The following is a 22,011-nucleotide window of genomic DNA, read 5'->3' as shown; positions in this document are numbered from 1 at the left end:
AACTACATCGGATTTTCAAGCAATTGAGTGGGTTGCCTTTGTCATGTCAAGTCATCATCGGCACTCAATTTTCTCAAATCACAAGCTCCACAAGATCTATATTTATCATGCCAAATTTCTGCCCACTTAACACACCATGCGTATTAATTAAAAGAGGAAGACATCAGTTTGAATTAAAAGAAAGCATATATAAGATCAACTGTCAAAACATAATCTCCTCACTTGACGTTTTTTTTTAAATTGCTGCATTGGTTTAATTTGCTTTACAGAGTACTACAACTGCCAAAACACACTAGACTGGAGGGAGCGTCTACAGATTGCAATTGAAGCTGCAGTCTATACGAGAGAACATCAAAATAACTTCTCCTATCAACTCCATGGACAAAACACAAGCCCACGTCCTAAGCCACGAGCACCATTTCACCATACAAACCTAAGAAGAAGCATCGATCCATGTTAAGACAACAAACAAGTATGAAAATTGATTACAAATAACATCTATATATGTTTTCTTGTCTTACTTCTGGATATCTCATCTGCCATCTTAAGCATAGTCTCCTCAATAGCTTCACAAATTTTCTCTTTTGGATTCCTAATAACTACCTTTGTAGCATTATTCCAGGTTATTTGTGTTGAATATGTGTGAATAGAGAAGAGGTGAAAGAGGTTAGAAGCTTCATTATGAACCATGCTGACTCGTGTGCGGGCATGACTTCGTCACATTGTACGTTGGGCATAAAATTTAGAAGTTATGGAGTAGAAATCATTACTCCAGTAGAGTCCTCTTCACCATAATCAAATTCTCAAGATTCTTGGCTCACCTTTGATTTTTGGGTATTTGATTCATTAACTTGTAATTTATCATCCACCATCTTACACAAAGCTCGGCATAACATCTTTAACAACCTTGTAAGTGTCATCCCTTTCTATTGCCTTGGTAACCAATTGAACATTCAACCCACACAACTCTTTGTATTGCATATTTTGAAGTACTTTTGGATTCAAACTAGCATTGTTCGCCATTAAATCTTAACTCCAAAATATCTAATTTTTGCTTTTCTTGTCCACTTTTTCAATACATACTCACTTGGGATCTTCATGATATTTTTTAACGTAAATATTTTTAGAATATGAGAACACAAAATCCCAGCAAATTCATATTTTCTACAGCTACACACAATTTTTTCACACTCTTATCAAGTGTAACTATATATAGGGTTGTAAATGAACCAAACATTCGTGAGCAAGCTTGGTGTTCGGCTTGGTAAAAGCTTGTTTATATTCGTTTAATATACACAAGATTAATTAAATAAACAAGCTTGAACAACTTGTTAAACTAAACAAACAAGCTTGAACACATGTGTTCAGCTCGTTAACGTTCGTGAACAACGTTTGTGAACAATGTTCATGAACCATATTCATTAATAAAACTCTTTTCAATATGATAAATAAATAATAAAATAAAATAAAATAAACAAATAAGTTTAAATTATCAACTCAATAACCAATCAAACAACTAAAGTTTTCAAACAATCAAATAAGCTTAAATTGAGAGTTCGATAACATCTAAACAAACCAATCTTGAACCAAGCTTAAGCCAATCTTGAATTGAGAGCTCGAAAACATCTAAACAAGCCAAGCTCAAGCCAAGCTTCAAACAAGCTCAAGTTCATAAAAAATAAACCAACCTAAGCTTGAACAATTATTTCAAAAGCTTGGTTCATTTTAAGCTCAGCTCGGCTCGGCTCGGTTACCTTATCAAATAAGCTTGAATACCCTAAATCTCGGCTCGGCTTGGCTCATTTACAGCCCTAACTATATGATGATTTCTCTTTTTGTGAAAAGTAACTTTATATTTTGTAAATGTATCAACATCCTCACAAATTTCTAGTCTAGAATCATGAGATAAGCATCACTCCTGTTGAAAATATTTGTATACCTCAGGAGTATAAATTTCACTAGCATGATTTAAAATATCAATTGGAAACATTAACCATGAAACAATTGTACTTAATCTAAAATTAGCTTTTTATTTCTCATATTGATAATCATCAAGGAATCTTTGTAACTGCTTGAAGAAGTCTAAAAACTTATGTTTATAAGTGGCATACCTTTTCACAATATTATTCATGCTCTCACTTCTTTGGGTTGTAGTCATATCGGCACAAAATATTTGCTGCCCATATACTAAAGCACATTTTTCTTTTATGTTGTACATCAACCAATCATTGTCTTCAAGTGCATACTTGGCTAACATCATGTTCCATATTGAAATAAAATCTTCCTCTTCATAAAAATCATATACACATGAGGTAAAATCTTTAGCAAACTCTCTAAATTGAGAAAAAAAACTCTACTCAAATGTATGACGACATTTTGATAAATGTGCCAAATGCACAAACGATGATATATTTCAGACCATCTGAAAGCTAATGCCTTCATCATTGCTGCATCTTGATCTGTAAGAATAGCTTTAGTAAATGTATCAAATAATCACTCAAACGTCAAATTAATTTCATCATATAATAAAAGCTACACCAAAAAGTATGAATTGTTTATGATGCTTAACACCTACAAACAACGCAATTGGATGATTTTCATTGTTCTTTTTGTATGTTGTGTCAAAGCAGACAACATCTCCAAAATTAACATAATCAGCTCTGATCTTAGTATCAAACCAAAATATATTAGTAATCAAATCATCTTCATCAACTTGAATAACATAAAAAAATTAGGATCATCGAACTGTATTTTCTGTAAATATTCCAATACACCCCTTGTATCCCCAAGTCTCATATTTATTGTTCTTTTGTATCACAAGTAGTTTTTGTAATCCTCAAGAATAAAACCTAAATTCTCCCTTCTACCTATATGCCTCACCATAAGATCATGAGATGTTTTTGGGAGGATTCTCACATCACTTGTCATCTCAATCTGTATTGTTGCAGAAGAATATATATATTCCTATGGTGTATTTTCTGATTTATTTGGTGGTCGGTGGAAAATTTTCGTGGGACCGGGTTTCAATTTATTTTGATGATCGATAAAAAATTTTCATGAAATTGAACCGATCATCCTAGATAATTAATAAAATTAATTAAAATTATTATTTATTTTTATTTAGAAGATGAAGTGGTGACCTCGATTCTTAAGTTATCTTTCATAATTCATACTTGTTATAATTGTCGCATGCTCTTGACAACTTATTATAACTGTCGCGACTTGTTATAACTGTCACGTCCTTGAGCTGATGACGACTTGCGTAACAACTTCATTTTTTTGAAATTGTTGGCCGCCTACATAACGACCACATCTCATGGAGCTACTAAATAGGATGAACATTCGATTAATTTAATATTAATTTTATATAATTTTTTTATTATTATTTTAAATAAATTTAATTAATTCGATATTAACTAAAATAACTAATTCGATTAATTCAATTTTAATAAAATTTAATTTGATTAATTAATATTAAATTGATTTTCAATTAATTCAATTAATTTATTGATCGAATTAACCGAATGTTCCCCTAACTACTAGCTATTAGCTATTAGTGGCTCTACTACGCCAGGCTTTGAAAGGTAGAGTTGAATCGGACGAATTTAAAGCTGATTAGGACCCCGTCGTGCTACTGTTATCTCAGATAATAATTTACAAGGCATATCTGAGGACAATTGCCCTTGAAATTAAAAATTAATATATTAAAAATAAATCTCTCTTAAATTGTTTCCTTAATTGTGCAAGGAGGTCCTCTACATCCATAGTTGCTCCAATTTCTAAACCTCCCTCTTCATCGCCCAACAAGTGTAGAGACGGTCTTAATGGCAGGAGTCTCTCTCCACGTCACCTCCCTCTACTCCTCTTCTCCTCCCATGGACCCCACCTCCATCCACCAACCCCCGCCATGACCCACACCTTGGACATTCCTCTGCCCGCCGCCGCCGCAGCTACCGCCGGTGACAAGGCCTCCGCCCTCCCCGTCTCCATCCCTCCCCTGCGCCCACCTCCCTACCGCCGTGCCCTCCCCTCCTACCTATCTGGCCGCCACTCCTCCTCGAAGTGCGGCCGCGGCCGGTGTCTCTGCTCCGCCCTCCTTGCCGTCCTCCTCTTCGTCGTCGTCTTCCTCCTCCTCCTGGGTATCTGCTTCGATCCTCGGGCACCGGCCTTCTTCGTCGAGCACCTCGAGCTCCGCCGCGTCGCCGCCAACTCCGCCGACCTCGGCCTCGCCCTGCTCCTTGTAAACCCCAGCAGCAGGGTGCTCCTCAGGTACAGCCACGGCGGCTCCGTGGCGGTGAGCTTCCGGGGGGGCAGGCTTGGCTCCGGCGACCTGCCGGCCTTCCTCCAGCGGCCGCGCAACGCGACGAAGATCGCAGTGGCGGTGCGCGGGCGGGGCGCCAGAGCAGCCGCGGCGGCGGTCGTGAGCGGGAAGAAGGGGAAGGGTGACGTCGCTCTAAGGATCCACGTGCGGGCCCCGGTCCAGTTCGGCCTGGGCCGCTTGGATTTGGTGAAGGCGACGGTGGTCGTCGACTACACCGTGGTCGTCCACGGGTTCATTCCCGGCAAAGAAGTCGACATAAAGTCAACGGAACACACAAGAAAAATAGAATTTTAGATTCGAGTTTTCTTCATATAGCATAAAGTCAAAATGATTTTTGTGTTTTTTTTAGGGTTTGCAAATTCAATTGGAGATGCATCTTTGTAATATGTGTGAAGGAGTACAGCGATCATGACATCGGAGCGTCTCCATCAATTGTGATTGAAATCATGACATCTTTGGAGCTGCATCTGAATTGTGATTGTCCAGTTTTCCCTGCACGAGTTTTGGATCTAGCTTATCAAACAAGATTTTAAAAAAAGAGCTTTAAGAAAGAATTTGTTGTCACAACATAGATATTTAACTTCATCAAACCATCCAGCATTTGTTATCCAACATCATAACTCAATCTTAACGACAAGCAGGTTAGTACATATCGAGATTAGCAGGCATGTGTGCAAGTTCACATGAATTCAATGACAATGGGACAATTATCTGATATCTTACAACAACAATTACTTTCTTAAATGGAAAGGAGGCTGAGAACTGGAAGCAGGGAAGCAGCTTCGCAGACAGCAAAGAAAGCCTTTTTGCAGAATGCATTGGCGACAACAGTTCTTGTCGCAAGATCATCAGAATGTACACATTCTTCTACAATTCATTAACATACTGACTGGACAAAGACGAAGGAAGAAAGCACTAACTGTTGCGTGCTGCTTTGAGTCTCTTGGATGCTCGTGAAGATTCCTCACTGATGTTTCTGGCAACGCAGGGTGCGGCAGCGACTGCTTGTTTAGTTAGCGCAGTCTCATCAGGACCCTATGAACATTAAGGGGAAGGAAAAGGTGAAGTGATCATGTGAATCACTCATATTACAGGTTTGTGATACATGTAAGATATTGAAACGCAGATTACATGCCTTATGCAAGAGATATATTTGTTTGCTGTTTCAAATTTTCAACAAAGGAAACATGGAGAAGAGTACATGCAATTTATACCTTGGAATTGGACAATGTAGCAGCCGTATCAGATCGCTTGTTGGATGCACGCTTTCCAAGATTAATCTGAACGGAGATACTGACTTGTGATAGATCCATACCGGAGCTTTGTAATGCTTGAGAGAGAGTTGTCAGAAGGCTGTTTGGCAGCATGCATTTTTAGTTATAGTTCATGAACTCAGGCTAGATAGAATTCTGATAAAGTGCATAAAGGAACAAGCCACATAGGGAAAATTGAGTAACAAGTTTTGATTCAGTTTATGCACACGAAACCGTACCAAATGTATCTAAATATGTTAAATACATCATCATCGTAAATGTTATAATATTTCAAGGATAACTCTCATAATTAGCAAAAAAAAGGAAATGAAGATAAGGCAAATGGTGCTATTGCATGAAGATTAATCTATTGACTAATTTAGAACACACCTTTGAGAGTAGTTAGAAGACGCATTAATTGTGCCTTCATCAATTATCAGGTCGTCTTGGCCATTCAACATCTCATTACTGGCAGCACAATCAGCAGGGCTGGATGACCCTAACCAAAGTGACTGAGCCTGAGCTGGCATGTTAGCTGCAATACAAAGTAAATATTCAGTGTGTCGTAGAAAGACCAATTGCATTAAAAGAAATTTAAACTTAGGAGCAAAAACAGAGATTACATCCTACTTACGAACACAACCTGTAGCACTATCAATCATGTACTGTACACCACCAGTTGCGTCTGATTCTATTTGGTTCTGTGCATTTGGGATCAAAGTTGGTGTAACAGGGATATCTCCTTCATCGAAATGTTCTGAGAATGCATGAGTAGAACCACTCCCAATAACTTGCGACGGATCAGGTAAACCATCTATAGGGATTTGGTTAACCTGTGAGTAGGAGAATTTCAATGCACGCTGCAAATACTGGTTTCATGATAAGTCATAAAGAGAGATGCACTAAAATGTATATCTCTAATATTCCAGTTCTTTAATAACAGGCACCTCTGCATTTTTCCAGAATGATCTGAAATAAACTTTTACCTGCCAAAGAAATTTAAAAGCCAAAGAAAAAAAATTAGTCTGGTTCCCTTGATGTCCATAACTAATTAGGACTTCGAACCTAATTTGGACTCATCTAGAAAGAACAAATTTGAAACTTCAACCAACTAAATATGTGCTCCTGGATGTCATAAGGCAAAGACGGAAACAACAAAATAGTTGTGACAATATATTCTGTTGACTTTGATGAACCATAAAGTGAATGATCGATCCAAAAGATAATTAGCTTCGAAACAAATGAGTCCCAAAGTAAAAAAGTATGAAGTAGAGGGAAAGAACAGCTATGCCAAACTTTACTTTTACAATATAAAGCATATAAAATGTATTTCCCTTGTTCCTAGCACAATATATATGTTTATAGTATATATATGTATGAAGTAATGTTCGCCAAGGTCACTGAACCTTTTGAGAGTATTTTTATGTTAGCAAAAGATGATCCATTAGTGTAATAATTAGCAAACATGATAGTTCTTGTGCTGGCTGACCTGAGATGATCCACCAGTCGAGGTGATATGGTGTTTCCTCTTTTCTATTATTTTAAAAATATTAACTACTTCGGATTAGTAGTATAATCCAAAATCTGCATTTTAGTACTAGGTTGACCTTCAAAGTAAAGATCTTTTCAGGAAAAAAGATGTATTAACAGACGTTTTATCACAGCTATAAATCATAAATGCCATAGCACACAAAGCTGATACAATTAAAATTCAAAAGAAAATAAATAAATAAAACTACTGGACACTAGGAGTTGAGTGTTTCAAGGAATACTATGCATTGTCATGTACAAGCATAACAGAGCTTAATGAACTATTACCCAAGGCATTAATTTGGGATTCTCCTGATTCCATCCTGGGAAAGATGATTCATACTTTTGTACCTTCTCTTGTAAAAACTGTATGTATTCAATGACCTGGCACATGATATAATTAGAAGTGTAGCAATATAAGAACTGGATAACAGAATGAAAAGAGAAGTTTGCTGGAAATTGTCAGCGTCATATATACCTCCAAAAGGAATGATGCTTTATCTCTCTTTTGATCGCTATGTGGTATGAGTTCACAAAGTATCTGAAATCTACTAGCACAAAAAGTTCACATACAAATAAGTAAAAAAATAGCAAGTATTGAATCATGTTTATCTGAACAAAGAAATACCTATAACACTATAAACAGAGAATAAATTATGCAGAGATACTATACGATTACAATCAAATTCATTGGTATAGCACAAGAGGATTGATAGAGAAATAAAGATAAATTCAGTCAAACACTCACTAATATCAATCTTCTTCAGTTCCAAGTTTGATAAAGTTTTAATTTGTAAAATGAATTCTCCAATTTCTGATTTAAGAACAAATGGCCTTAAACATATCAAATAGAGAACTAAGCTGTCAGTTGACACTTGTATTCCAAATAAGAAAAGACTAGAAAATAGCATTGGTGCAAAACCAAACATGACCTTATATTCATATCTACGTGGATCATAGAATGAGTTAATGCCATTTCACAAATCAAAGAATAAGAAGCAGTTCAAAGATAATGTCTAAAGATCTAATTTCAATTGCCCATCAAATTAGTTGTTGGATCCATCAATCAAATGAAAGTCCTCGTGGGATTCTAAAACTCTAAATTATGAATCATAATAGCAAACAAACACTCAAAATGCTAAACTGCATGAGACGATGTAAAATTTAAAAATAAATGTTCGATGGAAATATCTGTTGGTGCAGCGGAGGCCGGCAAGAGGGGGGTGAATTGCCTAAAAAATAAGGTATACCCTCCTCGGAATTTTCAACTCAAAATAAAAGCAACTATAATAATAAAAAACAAAACAGAATTAAATCAGAGACTCGGGAGTTAACCTAGTTACAACCAAGAAGGTTGTTAATCCAGGACGATGAAAAACGCGCACTAAGAAAGTCTCCTTTACTGTAGGCGGAGAAGCCTTTTTACACACTTAGAAAGCTCACAAGTTGCTAGGAATTGATTACAGAGTTGAATACTGAGTTGTTGATTATTTCCTAGCTTCAGGGGCCTTTATATAGCTCCTGAAAAGTCTATCCCGAGGGTCTAAGGCGCCTCCAACAAGGTTCCAGGCGCCTCAAAGAGGTTTGACCGGATAAATATCTATCCGATCGCAAACGGCCATTTTGGCCAAGTCTGAGGCGCCTCAAACAACCTTGGAGGCGCCTCGGACTGTTTGAGGCGCCTCAGACCAGGTTGGAGGCGCCTCAAGACTGCAAGCCAGCGCTGAACGTGCCTCCAGCTAGCTTTCCAGCTCCTTTTGACTTCCTCTTCGCTTCTGATGCTCCGATAACTTGGGTGATTGCGGCCAACCGGAATAAGGCTCACTCGAACTCAATTCCCGACCTTTTCCTCGAGCAGTCTTCCGTCCCGGCTTAACGTCCCTAAAACGCCGCGCACATTCTTCTCGCCCACCGGTGTACTCTTCCGCAGCTCTCTCGTCCTTCGGACGCACCGAGCTCGTCGGCTCCCTTCCCGTGCCGTCCTTCTCGCTAGCGTCTTCCGCTCGACTTCCTGTACTCCTAAGCTCCTGCACACTCAGATACAGGAATCAAACACAAAGCAGGACCTAACCAACTTGGTTGATCACATCAAAACAACCACGGGGTTCAACAATATCTAATGAAAATATGTATTGCAGTTATGTCAGAGATCCCCTATAACATTCCTTCCAAGTTTCAAACTATCCTTCCTAGCCCCTTTCACTAATTTGTTTATCTTCAAATATATGTTTATAGCAGTTAGAAAATGAATTGAATTAAAATTTTGTAGCAACAAGTTACAAAAACATAACAAATTATATATGATTAATACCAAAATGAGAGTTGTACATCACATGAGAACATTCATTCTTGTTACATCCTGACTAGATCAACCTCATAATTTAAGATACATATTAAATAATACTTCTAAAACATTTAACATTGGAAGTGATTTCTCCATATTTCCATAGTATATTCAGTTATCTACAAGGCGTTGAATTTGAACTAACACATATGAAATAAAATAAACACAAGTACAAGTAGACGAAATAGAAACATCTCGATCCTCTACTTCTAATATCACTTCTACATGTTGCTGGTGGTGCTTCTTTTTTTGTGCCTCCCTTCCCCTCTTGTTTTACAATGTTTCATCTTCTCCCTATAACAGACAGACTGAAATGAAGGATGAGTAATTAGGAAGAGAACCTTTCTATTTTTGTCAGTATTGTCCTATCCTAGATAAGTTTCACCTTGATTGATACTATACTAGACAAGATAATCCTCGATCAGTATCACCAAAACTATATTGGCCAACACAATCACATTTACTCATGCCAACATAGTATTGGTATCTGTATTGGTTGGCAAAGGAAACAATATCTTTCAGCTATGAGCCTATGACAATCAATGAGTCATACAAACTTTGGAAAAGAGTAAACGAAAAAAGATTAAGGAAACCACAGTCACAGAAAATAAATATTTAGATTCATGCTTAGAAGGTTGACAATAGAAGCTATACATCTTTTCAGACAACTAATAGAAAAGTATCATGAGCAAAAACAAAATCTACACATGGAATTCATTGACTTAGAAATTATATGAAGAATTATAGAAAAGAGAGGTATTAACGTAATATATATTGAACTAATTAAGGATATGTATGAGGATGCAACGACCAGAGTGACCGAAAAATAAATATTTGGATTCATGCCTAGAAGGTTGACAATAGAAGCTATACATCTTCTCAAACAACTAATTGAAAAAAACAAGATCTACACATGGAATTCATTGACTTAGAAATTATATGGAGAATTCTAGAAAAGAGAGGTATTAACGTAACATATATTGAACTAATTAAGGATTTGTACGAGGATGTAACGACTAGAGTGAAGAATTTAGGTGGATTAACTGAAACATTTCCAATAAAGATAGGATTACATCAATGATCAACTCTAAGTCTATCTTTTTATACTAATTATGGGCAAACTGGACACATTCAAAATACAGTATCGTGGTGTATGTTGTTTAGAGATGATATTATTTTGGTAGATGAGACACGTGAAAGAGTAAATGTTAAACTAGAATCTTGGTGGGAAACATTAGAAGTGAAAAGTTTTAGGCTTAGTAGAGTAAAGATAAAATATATAGAATTTAAGTTTAGCAATATTAGACATAATGAGACAATTGTTAAGATAGGAGATAACGAGTTGTCTGAAACATAAATCTTTAAGTATTTAGAATCATTTTTGCAAAATGATGAGGGATTGAGAGACGTGTCTTACATAGAATACAAGTACGATAGTTGAAATGGAGAAGAGCGTCGAGTGTTTTATGACGTTAGACCTGTTATGTTATATGACGCTGAATGTTAGGCAATGACTTGAGTGCATGAGTAGAAGATAAGAGAGATGAGAATGTCAAGGTAGATGTGTGGGCATAAGAGGATGGATAAAATAAGAAATGATAGCATTAGAGAGAAAGTCGGAGTTACATCTATTGAAGAAAAACTTCGAGAGATACGTTTAAGATGGTACGTACATGTAACGACTAATAAATGCTCCAGTTTGGCGATGTGAAACTATGACAAATACGCACATCAAACGAAGAAGAGAATACCAAAAAATACTTGGTTAGTAACAATAAAATTAGATAAAATTTATTTAAGTATAGATGATGACATAGTAGGAGACGAATCCCAATGACGATCTATACAACCGACCCCACTTAGTGGATAAGGCTTGGTTGTTGTTATTGTAATATGACAATCAACACTTAGCCTTGAAACATTGATTTATTCTTCCACCTACTTGGCCTAATAGGATTGCTCTAGAATCACTCCCTTCTCAAAGAGATTAAGATGTGATAAGGATTTTTTTGAAGCATAGACAACGAACTCTCCAATTACTTCTACTTTATCCAAGTTGCCTTGTAAGACTTCAAAGTAGATTTGTTAGCACGACAAATAGAATAGGAGAAATTGCCTAACCTAGTTCTTTATCTAGTTCATTCAAAGCTCTAAAAGGTACCATTCTCTCATACTTAAAACTTTTCATTTACATGTTTATAGTTGTGTTGGACATGTGACATTTGATACTAACACTTTGAGTTGGGCATCAACAATTTCCTGTGTACTTTTTTTTTTAAAAAAAATAGTCATGTTGATTCATAACCTTGTCTGATATTTGTGGAAAATTGCAACTAATAGTGTGATTTGATTTTCTTAAATTTTGTGGAAAATTGCATATTGGTTAAGGAAATTGCATATTTGTGGAAAATCCAGACTCGTTCTTTATTCTTTTTTTAAAAATATTTACTTTAAATCCAACTAATAGTATGATTTGATTTTCTTCCCTTCCTGACTTTTTAGTTTTCCTTGCATCATTAATCATGTACACTTCTACCAATTAGTTCAAGGCACTTCATTGAGCATCATTTAAGAATTAAGATACATTAATGGTACATTATAGTCAAAAAGAAGTTGCAAAATGGTCATCTTTTCATTAAGAGGTTTAGAATCCAATATAAGTCCAATAAAAGAAACTCCAAATATGACTGGGCGTTATGTGGCAGACAATCGCATCACATCTGTACATGGAATATTGTCAGCACATGGAATCCAATTACTTGTTCTACAAATGTGACAGAAACAGCGACCCACTATACAAGATGCAAAATGAGCAAACACTCCACAACTTGGTGAACCTAGACTGAGGAATGAGGGGAATTTGAACCACCATGCTCCATGCCTATAAATCTCACTGTTTGCTCATTTTAACATATCAATTTCAACCCTTGTAATCCGTGATGCTTCAGAATAGCAGCCAAGAATACATATTGGCATCTTCTCACCTAAGCTAAGAAAGTTTATTGTATGTTGGAATAACCATAGCAATACAAGTAGCAAAAGTACCACACCTCAGGTCAAGAAATGAATACAGCCAAATGGCATCTGCTTCTTCAACTCCTTTCCTTCAATCATTTCAGTGAACTAAGACTAAAATTCTAGCACTATATGTTCCTATGCTAAAAGAGCATAGGAACAGTTATTTTATCTGTCAATATCAATAGTCCAGCTGACTCCCGTCCAAAGAAAAAGTATCAAAACAGGCTTTCTCTGAGCACGTCAATCATTTCCAAAAGTATCAAAACTAATGCCATTTTTTATCATTAAGTCAAACTATAACCACATTCCTGGCTTTTCTTACTTAAATCAACTTGATTAGTTTGCCGGAAGACCAAAAACAAAACACTGTAGTAACAATTAGGATCCAAAATCACATGTAACTGTATTTTGTCTAGTACTTTTACCGATTGAGAATTAAAAAAGCCAAAGTGCAAATCATCAATTGGTCAGTAAAGTATTCCTCTCGTGCAGTATGCAAAGTTGCATATAATGCCACTCCACATAAGACAAACAGTGAGCAAAGCATATCACATACAGTTACATCAACTGTCAGAAGGATGAGAATAGACAAGACAGCTCAATATGAAATTTGGAATTAGGCATACGTTACTGAACGGTTACTCGCCTGTCATTAATTTTGTTTCTTCTCCGCTGCTCCATCGCAGAATGCTTTGACCTTGGCGAAGTGGGAAGGTCATCGGTGCCACTTCCCTTCCCATCTACTTTGATGGTCAAATCTACTACCATCGATAAGATAAGATTAAGAATTCAGGAGATCTCTTAACAACCAAAAGAAAGCAACGTCCCAGAGAAACATTTGAAGTGCACCCATCAACAAATTTAATGCTAAGAAAATCCCCAAAACAATGCCTTCCCCGTTCGCAACAACTTAAAATGTATTTGCATTCAGGAAAACCGGAGCATAAATTTCCACATTATTTACCAGCCAATACTCTTAGGCTAGTAGTGATCACATATAGAAGAGGCAAAACAAGCATAGCATCGCGATCAGAAAGCAAGGGTTAACCGGGCAAAGGAGTTTCACCTCTATGCGAGGAGCCTTCCCTCCTGCCAAATTCCGACGACTCCTCGTCCTCATCATCGAATCCTTTGCTGGATCTAGAAGCAGAAGCCTCCATGTCTCTCTTCTCCACCGGCGTCGAGCGGCTCCCGCGCAAAACAGCTAACCACTTGGAAACCCGGAGAAGACGAACTGCAGCACGAAGAGGAGAACAAAAAGGAGGGGGGACGGAAGGAAGAGGAAGAACTCTGTCGGAGCTGCAGCAAATTCTTAGGACGGCGAAGGAAGGGGGAACCGGCGCTGCCCTGTGAAAGAGGAGCACCGCGAAGGGAATGGAGAAGACGACCAAACCTATATTAATTTCTTATCTAAGAGAAATTTAGCAATATTTACTTTCACCTCTCAGAGTTTACCTATTTTTTAAAATGCCCCCAGTTATATTTAACATAATGTATTATTTCTGAAAATATAATACTTATTTAAAAAATGAACAATTTTAAATATTATACATTTAAAATGAAATGAACAAAACATTGATAAGACTAGCGTATTCACTATATTTTCATCTTATCAGATGACTAACCATGCTAATATTTTTTTTTAGAATAGTATAAAGTTGATCTGATTGAAAATAAAAAAAATATTCAGATTAATTTTTGTTTATCGATATTAAAAAAAAATACACTTTATATATATTATAATTACAGTAAAAATTACCCAGAAATAATTAAAATAAAAGACACTATTTTCATACTTGTATAAATTGATTGGAAGAAAATTATTTAAAAAATACGAACGCACTAGACAAGGCTAAGGAAAAATCCTATGAATTTTTTAAAAAATTGATAATTGCTCCCCCGGTCGTTAAATGACATTTTTACCCCTTTTAAAAAAATAACAAGTTTTTTTATTTTTTCAATTTTATTTACTTCTTTAATTTTATTTTTTAAAAATTTTATTTACTTCTTTAGTTTTATTTTTTTTATTTATTATTTTTTCATCATTTTTTATTTTTTATCCATATTTTACTTTTAATTTTTTTACAAATAATAACCTCTAAAATCTACTATTAAAAAAATCAAAAAAATTATAAAAGATCGAATCCTCTATCCCAATATCACATGTCCCCGTGTCTCATTCATCACCCCAGCCCACCGCTAGTGGCCTCCGATCGTCATCCTGATTAAAAATATATCATAGGAGAAGGTGAACGCAGTGAGATCATCATTGGCACGTTCGGCGTCGAAATCCGGCCGGATCTAAGCAGACTTTCTTTCACAGTCGATCTGAGTCCCTTCTTAGATTCGGCGGAATTTCGACGTCGATTGTGATCCCCTGGGTTCATCTTTCCTCTAGGGTATAGTTATGGTCAAGGCGACGACCGAAGGCCGCCGATAGTGAACTGTAGATGACGAATGGGACATGGGGATAGAAAATTAGGGGCAGAGGATCCGATCTCATATTACAAATATAAAAAATAGCATAATATTCTTGCTAAGAAAATACTTAATAAAAAACAAAAAAAAAATTTGGTATAAAGGTAAATAATAAAGGGATTGGGAAGGGAGTGTGATGCGGAAATCTACCACTAAAAATAAATAAAAAGATTATAAATATATAATAAAAAATCATTGAAAAGAATAAAATTGATAAAAAAAACCTGATTAAAAAACAAAAATCAATAAACAAAACAAAATAAAATAAAATGTGGATAATAGGAAGAGGTACCAGGGTGTCTCTAATTGGGATATTGGAGGAGATATTTCTCTAACTATTTCCCCTCTCAAATATCTCTATTATGGGAGAAATTTGAGAGGTGAATAGAAATCACCGGGCATAAAGTATGCTCGGTGATTTTATTTTAGGTGGCATGCAAGTGGGTCCCACAAAGGGACAATGATTAATTTATTAAGATATTTTATTATATAATTTGAGATATATGAGAGTAAGATATTTAGTAGGTGGGACTCATAAATATTTAGTTGAGGAGATATTTGATTATGAGATTTGGGATATTTAGGAAGTGAGATATTTGATTGATGATGTGGACGTAGGGACCATAAATATTTGGGAGAAATATTTAGTGTTATTATGGATACTCTTAAGCAGTAGGGATCCTCTGGTCCGCAAATTACGGACCAAGGGATGGTCTATTGATGCGGACCCTTGATTTGGATGGATCCCATCTATTTAAAGATGGGGTCCATCTAAATCAAGGATCCTCATATAATGGATCATCCTCTGGTCCGTAAATTGTAGACCAGAGGATCTGCTCTCACTCTTAAGGGTAAAAAAAAATAATAAGTGGGGCCAAGAGGGGAGAGTATCATAGGGGTGGGAAAAGCACATATCTTTAAAATTGTATAAAAAATATTTTTAAAAATAAATGAATTTTAAAGGATAATTTATATTTAAAAAAATAGCTCATCATTTCACTTTCAAACTATTTTCATCATTTCACTTTCAAAGTATTCATAATTGTTGAGTTATTATTCGGCATGACCCGCCAATTGAAAATTATTTAATCATATTAAATACTCTAAATCCGATTTGATCCTTTTTGTTGAATTAATTATTACAATAATAAAATTCCATTTAATTTTTTTGTAAAATTTAGTATTTTTTAAATTCACTATTTAAGCCGTCAATTGACTCATGATAAGGAAACCTCGTTCTTAATTATTATTATTTTAGGGTGCTGATAAGCAAAAAGAGCATATTTTGAAATTAATTGTTAACAGATATAAAATACTATCCGACTTTCCAGAATCACTGTATCATAAGAAATTACCCTATGATTTATAATGGTAATGGAACCGACAATACTAAATCACATACATACCGTATTTGTACCAGGGCAATTATATATATATATATTAAAATAAATATGTTATTAAATCTCTCAAACACAAAGTATTGCACAGTCACCATCCTCTGGTGCGGATTTTTTAGCGACCTTAAAAACACATAGTATAGTTTTCGACAGCGGGAGTGAGATCCGAAATCGTTCGGACGCCTGGTTGTAACGCGTTTGTCACTGAATTTGAGACAGAATGACACGTGGCCAGCAGGAAGAACATTGGTGTTCTTTCGGGTACATCGAGATAGGTACCAAGTGTTTTGCATCGGTTGCGGTTGGATGGTCGCGCTGTCGACGGGTCCGGCTTGTCGTGGGTCGCGTGATCTCACGGGCTAGTCACGTGAATGACAAGTGACTCTGGCTTCCCTACCACCACATATTTCAACTATAAAATAACAAAATTACTAATTTTTACTTATTATGCATTAGTTTTTGGGTTTTTAGATATATATATTATAATACTAATTAACAGAAAGAAATTAATAATTAATTTGTCGTCCAATTTCAATTTAAAATTGTAATAAAAAAAAAATCAAAAGAGCCTCTAATTCTTGCAATCATGGGTGTTTTTATTTATTTATTAAATAAAATACCTTAAATGAATTTTTTAGAATTATTCCTCAAAGAGATAATCTGTTTTCAGTATTTTAGATAATTTACAAAATTATAAAAATGCTAAAATACATTGAAGGCTTGAACCATTGTGTTTTCTATCCAATACATTTTGCCACATGTGTTTAAAAAATAATATTTAACTTTCCTTTCGTCACATCAAATGTGAGAATTTTTTTAAAAGATAATTATACACTTATTTTTTTTATTTTTTTAATAATAACATGAAGAGGGGAAAATATATTAAATTGATAATTATATTCTTTGATATAAATATTTATAAAATTCATACATACTGGCATAACAATAGAAAAGCAATAATTCTGAAAGGGATAATCAGCCAAAAACTCATTTCACCGCTCTGACCAAATAAAAAGAATCAGAATTATAAATTGATAAATCAAAATCAAATGAAGATGGAACAAAGTTCATTATTAAAAATCTCCTTTTCATCATTAAATATTATGGCAAAAGGTGAATACGTTCGCCCCATCACCCTTTTCATCATCAAATATGACGTACACTGAAGTAGTAGTGATTTTGATTAATCAATTTAGAATCTGACTCTTTTTTGATTTGATGAGAGTGGTGGAATGAGTTTTTGGTTGATTATCCTTTTCAGAGTTGATGTTTTTCTGTTATTTATACAGGTACATGTATGAATTTTATGAGAATTTTTATCGAAGAATATAATAGTCAATTTAATGTGATTATTATCAAAAATAATAAACAAAATAATGACACAATTATCTTTTATTCATTGTATGTCACATTTGATGACAAGAAGGAGATTTTTAATGATGAACTTTGTTCCCTTTGCATTTGATTTTAGTTCATCAATTTAGAATTTTCTCTTTTTTTTTTTCATTTAGTGAGGATTGTGTAATAAGTTTTTGGCTGATTATCCTTTTCAGAATTATTATTTTCTATTGTTAATACTGTTGCATGTATGAATTTCATGAGGATTTTTATCGAAGAATATAATAGTCAATTCAATGTGACTTTTCCCTCTTGAGGTTATTATTAAAATTAATTAAAAGAAGACAAAAGTATAATTATTTTTTATAAGATTTCTCACATTTGACTTTTGGTCAAAGGGGTTTAAATATTATTTTTTAAACATAGCAAGGGGGCAAAATGCTATGGCAAAAAAAAACATAGGGGGTTAAAGGTATTTTAACCATATAAAAATTATATGGGATGGGGGTAAGGATGTGGATACAAAATGGGAGAGGGAATATTTCACAGTGATGCCCCTTTTTTAGGGCTCGGCTTTGACGAAGCTGAGGCCCTTTTTCCTTTTCTTGGGCGTAGCTGCCTATTGGATGACTACCACCGGATTTGCTCTCTAGCCACCGGTGACTACTGGATCTGCTCTCTAGCCTCCGATGACCGCCAGATCCGCTCCATCACCACCCCTCTCTCGCTTCCATCGCTGCTAGGGAACTTGACGCCAACGCCTCCGGCCCTTTGGTACTCTGATGACCACCCTCCAATCGCCTCCTCACAAGCGCGCCAGCAACCTAAGCATCACCTCTATCTTCCTCTACACGCTGGTAGCCCAAGCATCGCCTTCGGCGCTACCTCCATCTCCCTCAGCGCCACCTCTCCCTTTACTCTCTCCCGGGAGGCCCTGTCATCGCAGGGGCACTCATCGTCTCCCCCTTTTTCAGACGCCGATGCCACCCCTTCTCTTCGACGCACAAGGCTCTACCGCCTTTGGTTTGACGTCATCCGTAGCCCTTCGCCATCTCCGCTCCTTCATGACTCACGCCGATCCGACTGTCGTCGCTGCCTATCTGGCCCCCGGATAGCTATTGTCGTGCACCCCTTGTGGTGATTCACATTGATCTGGCCTCAGGCCGCTTTCATAGCCTCGACCAGCAGCCCTCAGGCGTCGGATCTAACTTGCCGGCCTTCAGATTCGACATTGATGATCCAGCACCGATCTACGTAGTCAAAAGATTCCAACTCCAATCTAACCTTTGATCTACGTTGTCGTTGTACTTAGAGCATCCACAGTGATTTATGTTGGATGAAGATGCACGTGAGAGGAGAGGTGAATCATGTGGCTTTTAAAAACTTTTCTTTTTGATTTTAAAATCAAAGTAAGTGCAGTAGAAATAAAAATAGAAATAGAAAAGGACAAGAACGCAAACGGTTTTACTTGATTCGGAGTCTTCGGTGACTCTTGCTCCAAGACCCAAGTTCTACGGACCTATCAACTGGTTATTCACTAAGTACCTCTACTGGAACTGCCAGAAGAGAAAATCAAGTACAAGAAGAGTAGGAACAAATGTAACACACTACACTTTTTCTTTTGCATAAAGTAAATACAGAATTTAAATTTGTTACCCAATACTTTTGACGATGATCTGATTGCTCAGTATTGGACGGCTCCTCAATAGTGGTCGAGCGTAGCAACGTTGTAGCATAGCAGTAGTAGGAAGCCAAAGGCCGGAGCAATCGGAACCCCAATCGAATGTGTAAAAGCTCGTAGAGTTGATGTTATAAAAGCCTTGGACAAGCAACTCTTTTATAGAGTGTGGAAAGCGTCTTCCATAGATAAAAGTTCATCCCTAAAAGCACTGATCATTATTGCCAACGAAGTCAGATTTTATCCGATAGAAGGCGTCTTCCAAGCCTTTGAAGGCGTCTTCCATGAACAGTATGACACCTTCCGTCTCTTGGAAGACGCCTCAGGTACTGTTCATTTGAGGTATTTTATGCTTCCTTTGCTCTGCAAAATGTGTTAGTTCAACATAAAAATATTTAACCTGCAAAACAAAAGTAACACAATATTAATATAATTAATTTATGACTTAGACCCTGTCCTTCAGACCAACATCTAGTCAGGGTCTCAATTTAAGTTTTTGAAATAGACCTAAATTAGACTGACGCCTGCTGTCTCCTCAACCAAGATGTGTTCGTCACTCTTCTCTAGTGACTTACCTTCACTTACCAAGTATTGAGTTACCTTCTCGACGTCCAATCTGACCCACCAGGTCTTCCTACCAGAATCGCACATCCGAACTTCCTCCCATCGTGAATTGAACTTCCTCCCATCGTGAATTGAACATCCCGACTTCTTGCCAGAATCCTGCATCTGGACTTCGTCAATCGAGAATTGGACATCCTGACTGGACTTCCTGCCTGATGTCAGGTCCTCTTAACCCGTCAAATTAGTCAACCCTGTACACTCGATAAATGCATTAGATCATGATAACACCTAATACAACTCACTTGTCATTCATTAAAACTTGAGTTAGACCATTAATGCAAATTACACCAACAGTTTAACTCACGTCAAAAGTAAAAAACCTCACACATCTCTCCACTATAAAAAAAACTCTCAACAACTCTGGTATGAATGCCATCCTTTCTTATAAATTATTTAAACATAATATAAGATAATAAAATATAACATAACATAAGATAATTAAATTTATTATAATTAATAAATTATTTTTTCATGAATGACAACCATAGCCTGCCCATATATGCTCAACCAAGTCAGCTCGAATTGATGATACAGTTGATTATCACGTAGCTTACAATTTCTTCGAACGCATTCTTGAAATTCTTAGATGGAACATTGAAATATTTATGGAGGATCTCCTTCATTATCTGACCAATTGACTATTGCATCTCCCTCATTCTCAATAATTATGTTGTGTAAAATAATACATGTATACATAATGTTCTTCAAATTATTCTTGTATCAAAATCATCCTGGACCTCTAATTATTGCCCATCAAGATTAGAGTATCCCAAATTCTCACTCGACATCCTTTCTCACAACCTCTTGTCATTCCTTAAACATTTTTCTCTTGAGATCCTGGAGGCATGGAAAGCTCTTGACGAAAGTAGCTCATTCTGGATAGATCCCATTAGTCATATAGTATCCTTTTGTATATTATGTATTGTTAACCGTAAAATTAACCTCGAATGCATTTCCTTGTAAGACGTTGTTGAATAAAGGTAATTCATCTTAATCCTAAAAAAAGGCATGCCATATCCATTAGTCCGCAGATGCAACTGCTTCAAGTATAATCATTGGGACGCCATGATCTCCCTGAGTAAACCAACCTTTCCAAGCGACGAAAATTTTTTTCCATTGTTAATGCATACAATCAAGACTACTCAACATACTAAGGAAGTTGTATCTGTTAGAGTGTATATTAAAAGACTAGTTTTTTATAAACATTTATTTTGAAATAAAGAATCACATTGGTCAAATGTCTATATTTATATGCTAAGTGTAGTCGTTCAATTAATTTATATTGTAGATAACATGGTGTGTGGTGTCACATACAGAAGATCATGTTATCAATTCCTTATAAATTATAAACAGTAGCTCACGACTAAGATGGAAAGGAACAAACCATTGGAATAATCGTAATGTAATTTGGTATTCGTTTATCTTAACTATAAAATTACACTAGTACACTCTGAGTGTATTGATCAGGACCATTTAAGGTAAGTTCTTTTTATACTTACTGCATAAAAAAATAAGACTTTTGTTATTATGGAAGTGTGTGCTCTTAATCATGGTATAATAACAAGCACATATACTCAATATTCATTTCTTTAATTTATCAAAGGGTGTGATTTAGTTCGATAAATCAATAGGCCCGATAAATTGAGAAATGGTATTATTTATATAGTGTGTTGTTGATTATAGAATGAAACTGTGTCCTAGTAATCTAGGTTGATGATATCCCCAAGAGGAGCTCATAAAGATTGTCATGTAAACCCTGCAGGTGAACTTAGTCCAACATGATGATAAGGTTGAGTGGTACTACTCTTGGAGCTAGATATTAATTAAAGTGAGTTGTCAGTAACTCATTTAATTAGTGGATATTCTATATCTTAAATACAGGGAGATTAACACACTCATGATAAGAATGAGCTCATATAGTAATATGAGATTGGTGCGGTAGTGCAATAATAACTCTTTAGTGGAATGAGATATTATTGATGAACTCGAGTTGGGTGTTCGGGGCGAACACGGGAAGCTCAAGTTTATCG

General features: G+C 35.9%; 2 protein-coding genes across 4 annotated transcripts; one reads left to right on the top strand and one right to left on the bottom strand.

Annotated features, from left to right (window-relative positions):
- The first annotated feature begins 3,769 nt into the window (after positions 1-3,769).
- Positions 3,770-5,005, top strand: LOC121997297 (NDR1/HIN1-like protein 6). The gene has a single exon (XM_042551644.1). The coding sequence runs from the start codon at positions 3,908-3,910 to the stop codon at positions 4,613-4,615; it is 708 nt and encodes a 235-aa protein (XP_042407578.1). The 5' UTR covers positions 3,770-3,907; the 3' UTR covers positions 4,616-5,005.
- On the bottom strand, positions 4,603-13,840 carry LOC121997296 (transcription factor BIM2-like). 3 transcript variants are annotated; one of them, XM_042551643.1, is made up of 10 exons: positions 13,533-13,840; positions 13,113-13,227; positions 7,583-7,652; positions 7,393-7,488; positions 6,522-6,560; positions 6,209-6,443; positions 5,965-6,109; positions 5,536-5,674; positions 5,242-5,356; positions 4,603-4,813 (listed from the first exon to the last, which is right to left on the bottom strand). In XM_042551643.1, the coding sequence occupies exons 1-10, from the start codon at positions 13,624-13,626 to the stop codon at positions 4,728-4,730; spliced, it is 1,134 nt and encodes a 377-aa protein (XP_042407577.1). In that variant the 5' UTR covers positions 13,627-13,840; the 3' UTR covers positions 4,603-4,727. The 3 variants fall into 3 exon arrangements, with proteins under 3 accessions (XP_042407577.1, XP_042407575.1, XP_042407576.1); XM_042551641.1 differs by having other exon boundaries at positions 6,218-6,443; positions 13,533-13,762; XM_042551642.1 differs by having other exon boundaries at positions 6,209-6,407; positions 13,533-13,762.
- Between the last annotated feature and the right edge of the window lie 8,171 nt (positions 13,841-22,011).

The sequence above is a fragment of the Zingiber officinale genome, chromosome 6A (genome assembly GCF_018446385.1).
Source record: "Zingiber officinale cultivar Zhangliang chromosome 6A, Zo_v1.1, whole genome shotgun sequence".
Taxonomy (NCBI): Eukaryota; Viridiplantae; Streptophyta; class Magnoliopsida; order Zingiberales; family Zingiberaceae; genus Zingiber; species Zingiber officinale.
The sequence above is the reverse complement of the archived record's forward strand: the minus strand, read 5'-3'. Positions and strand labels throughout refer to the sequence as shown.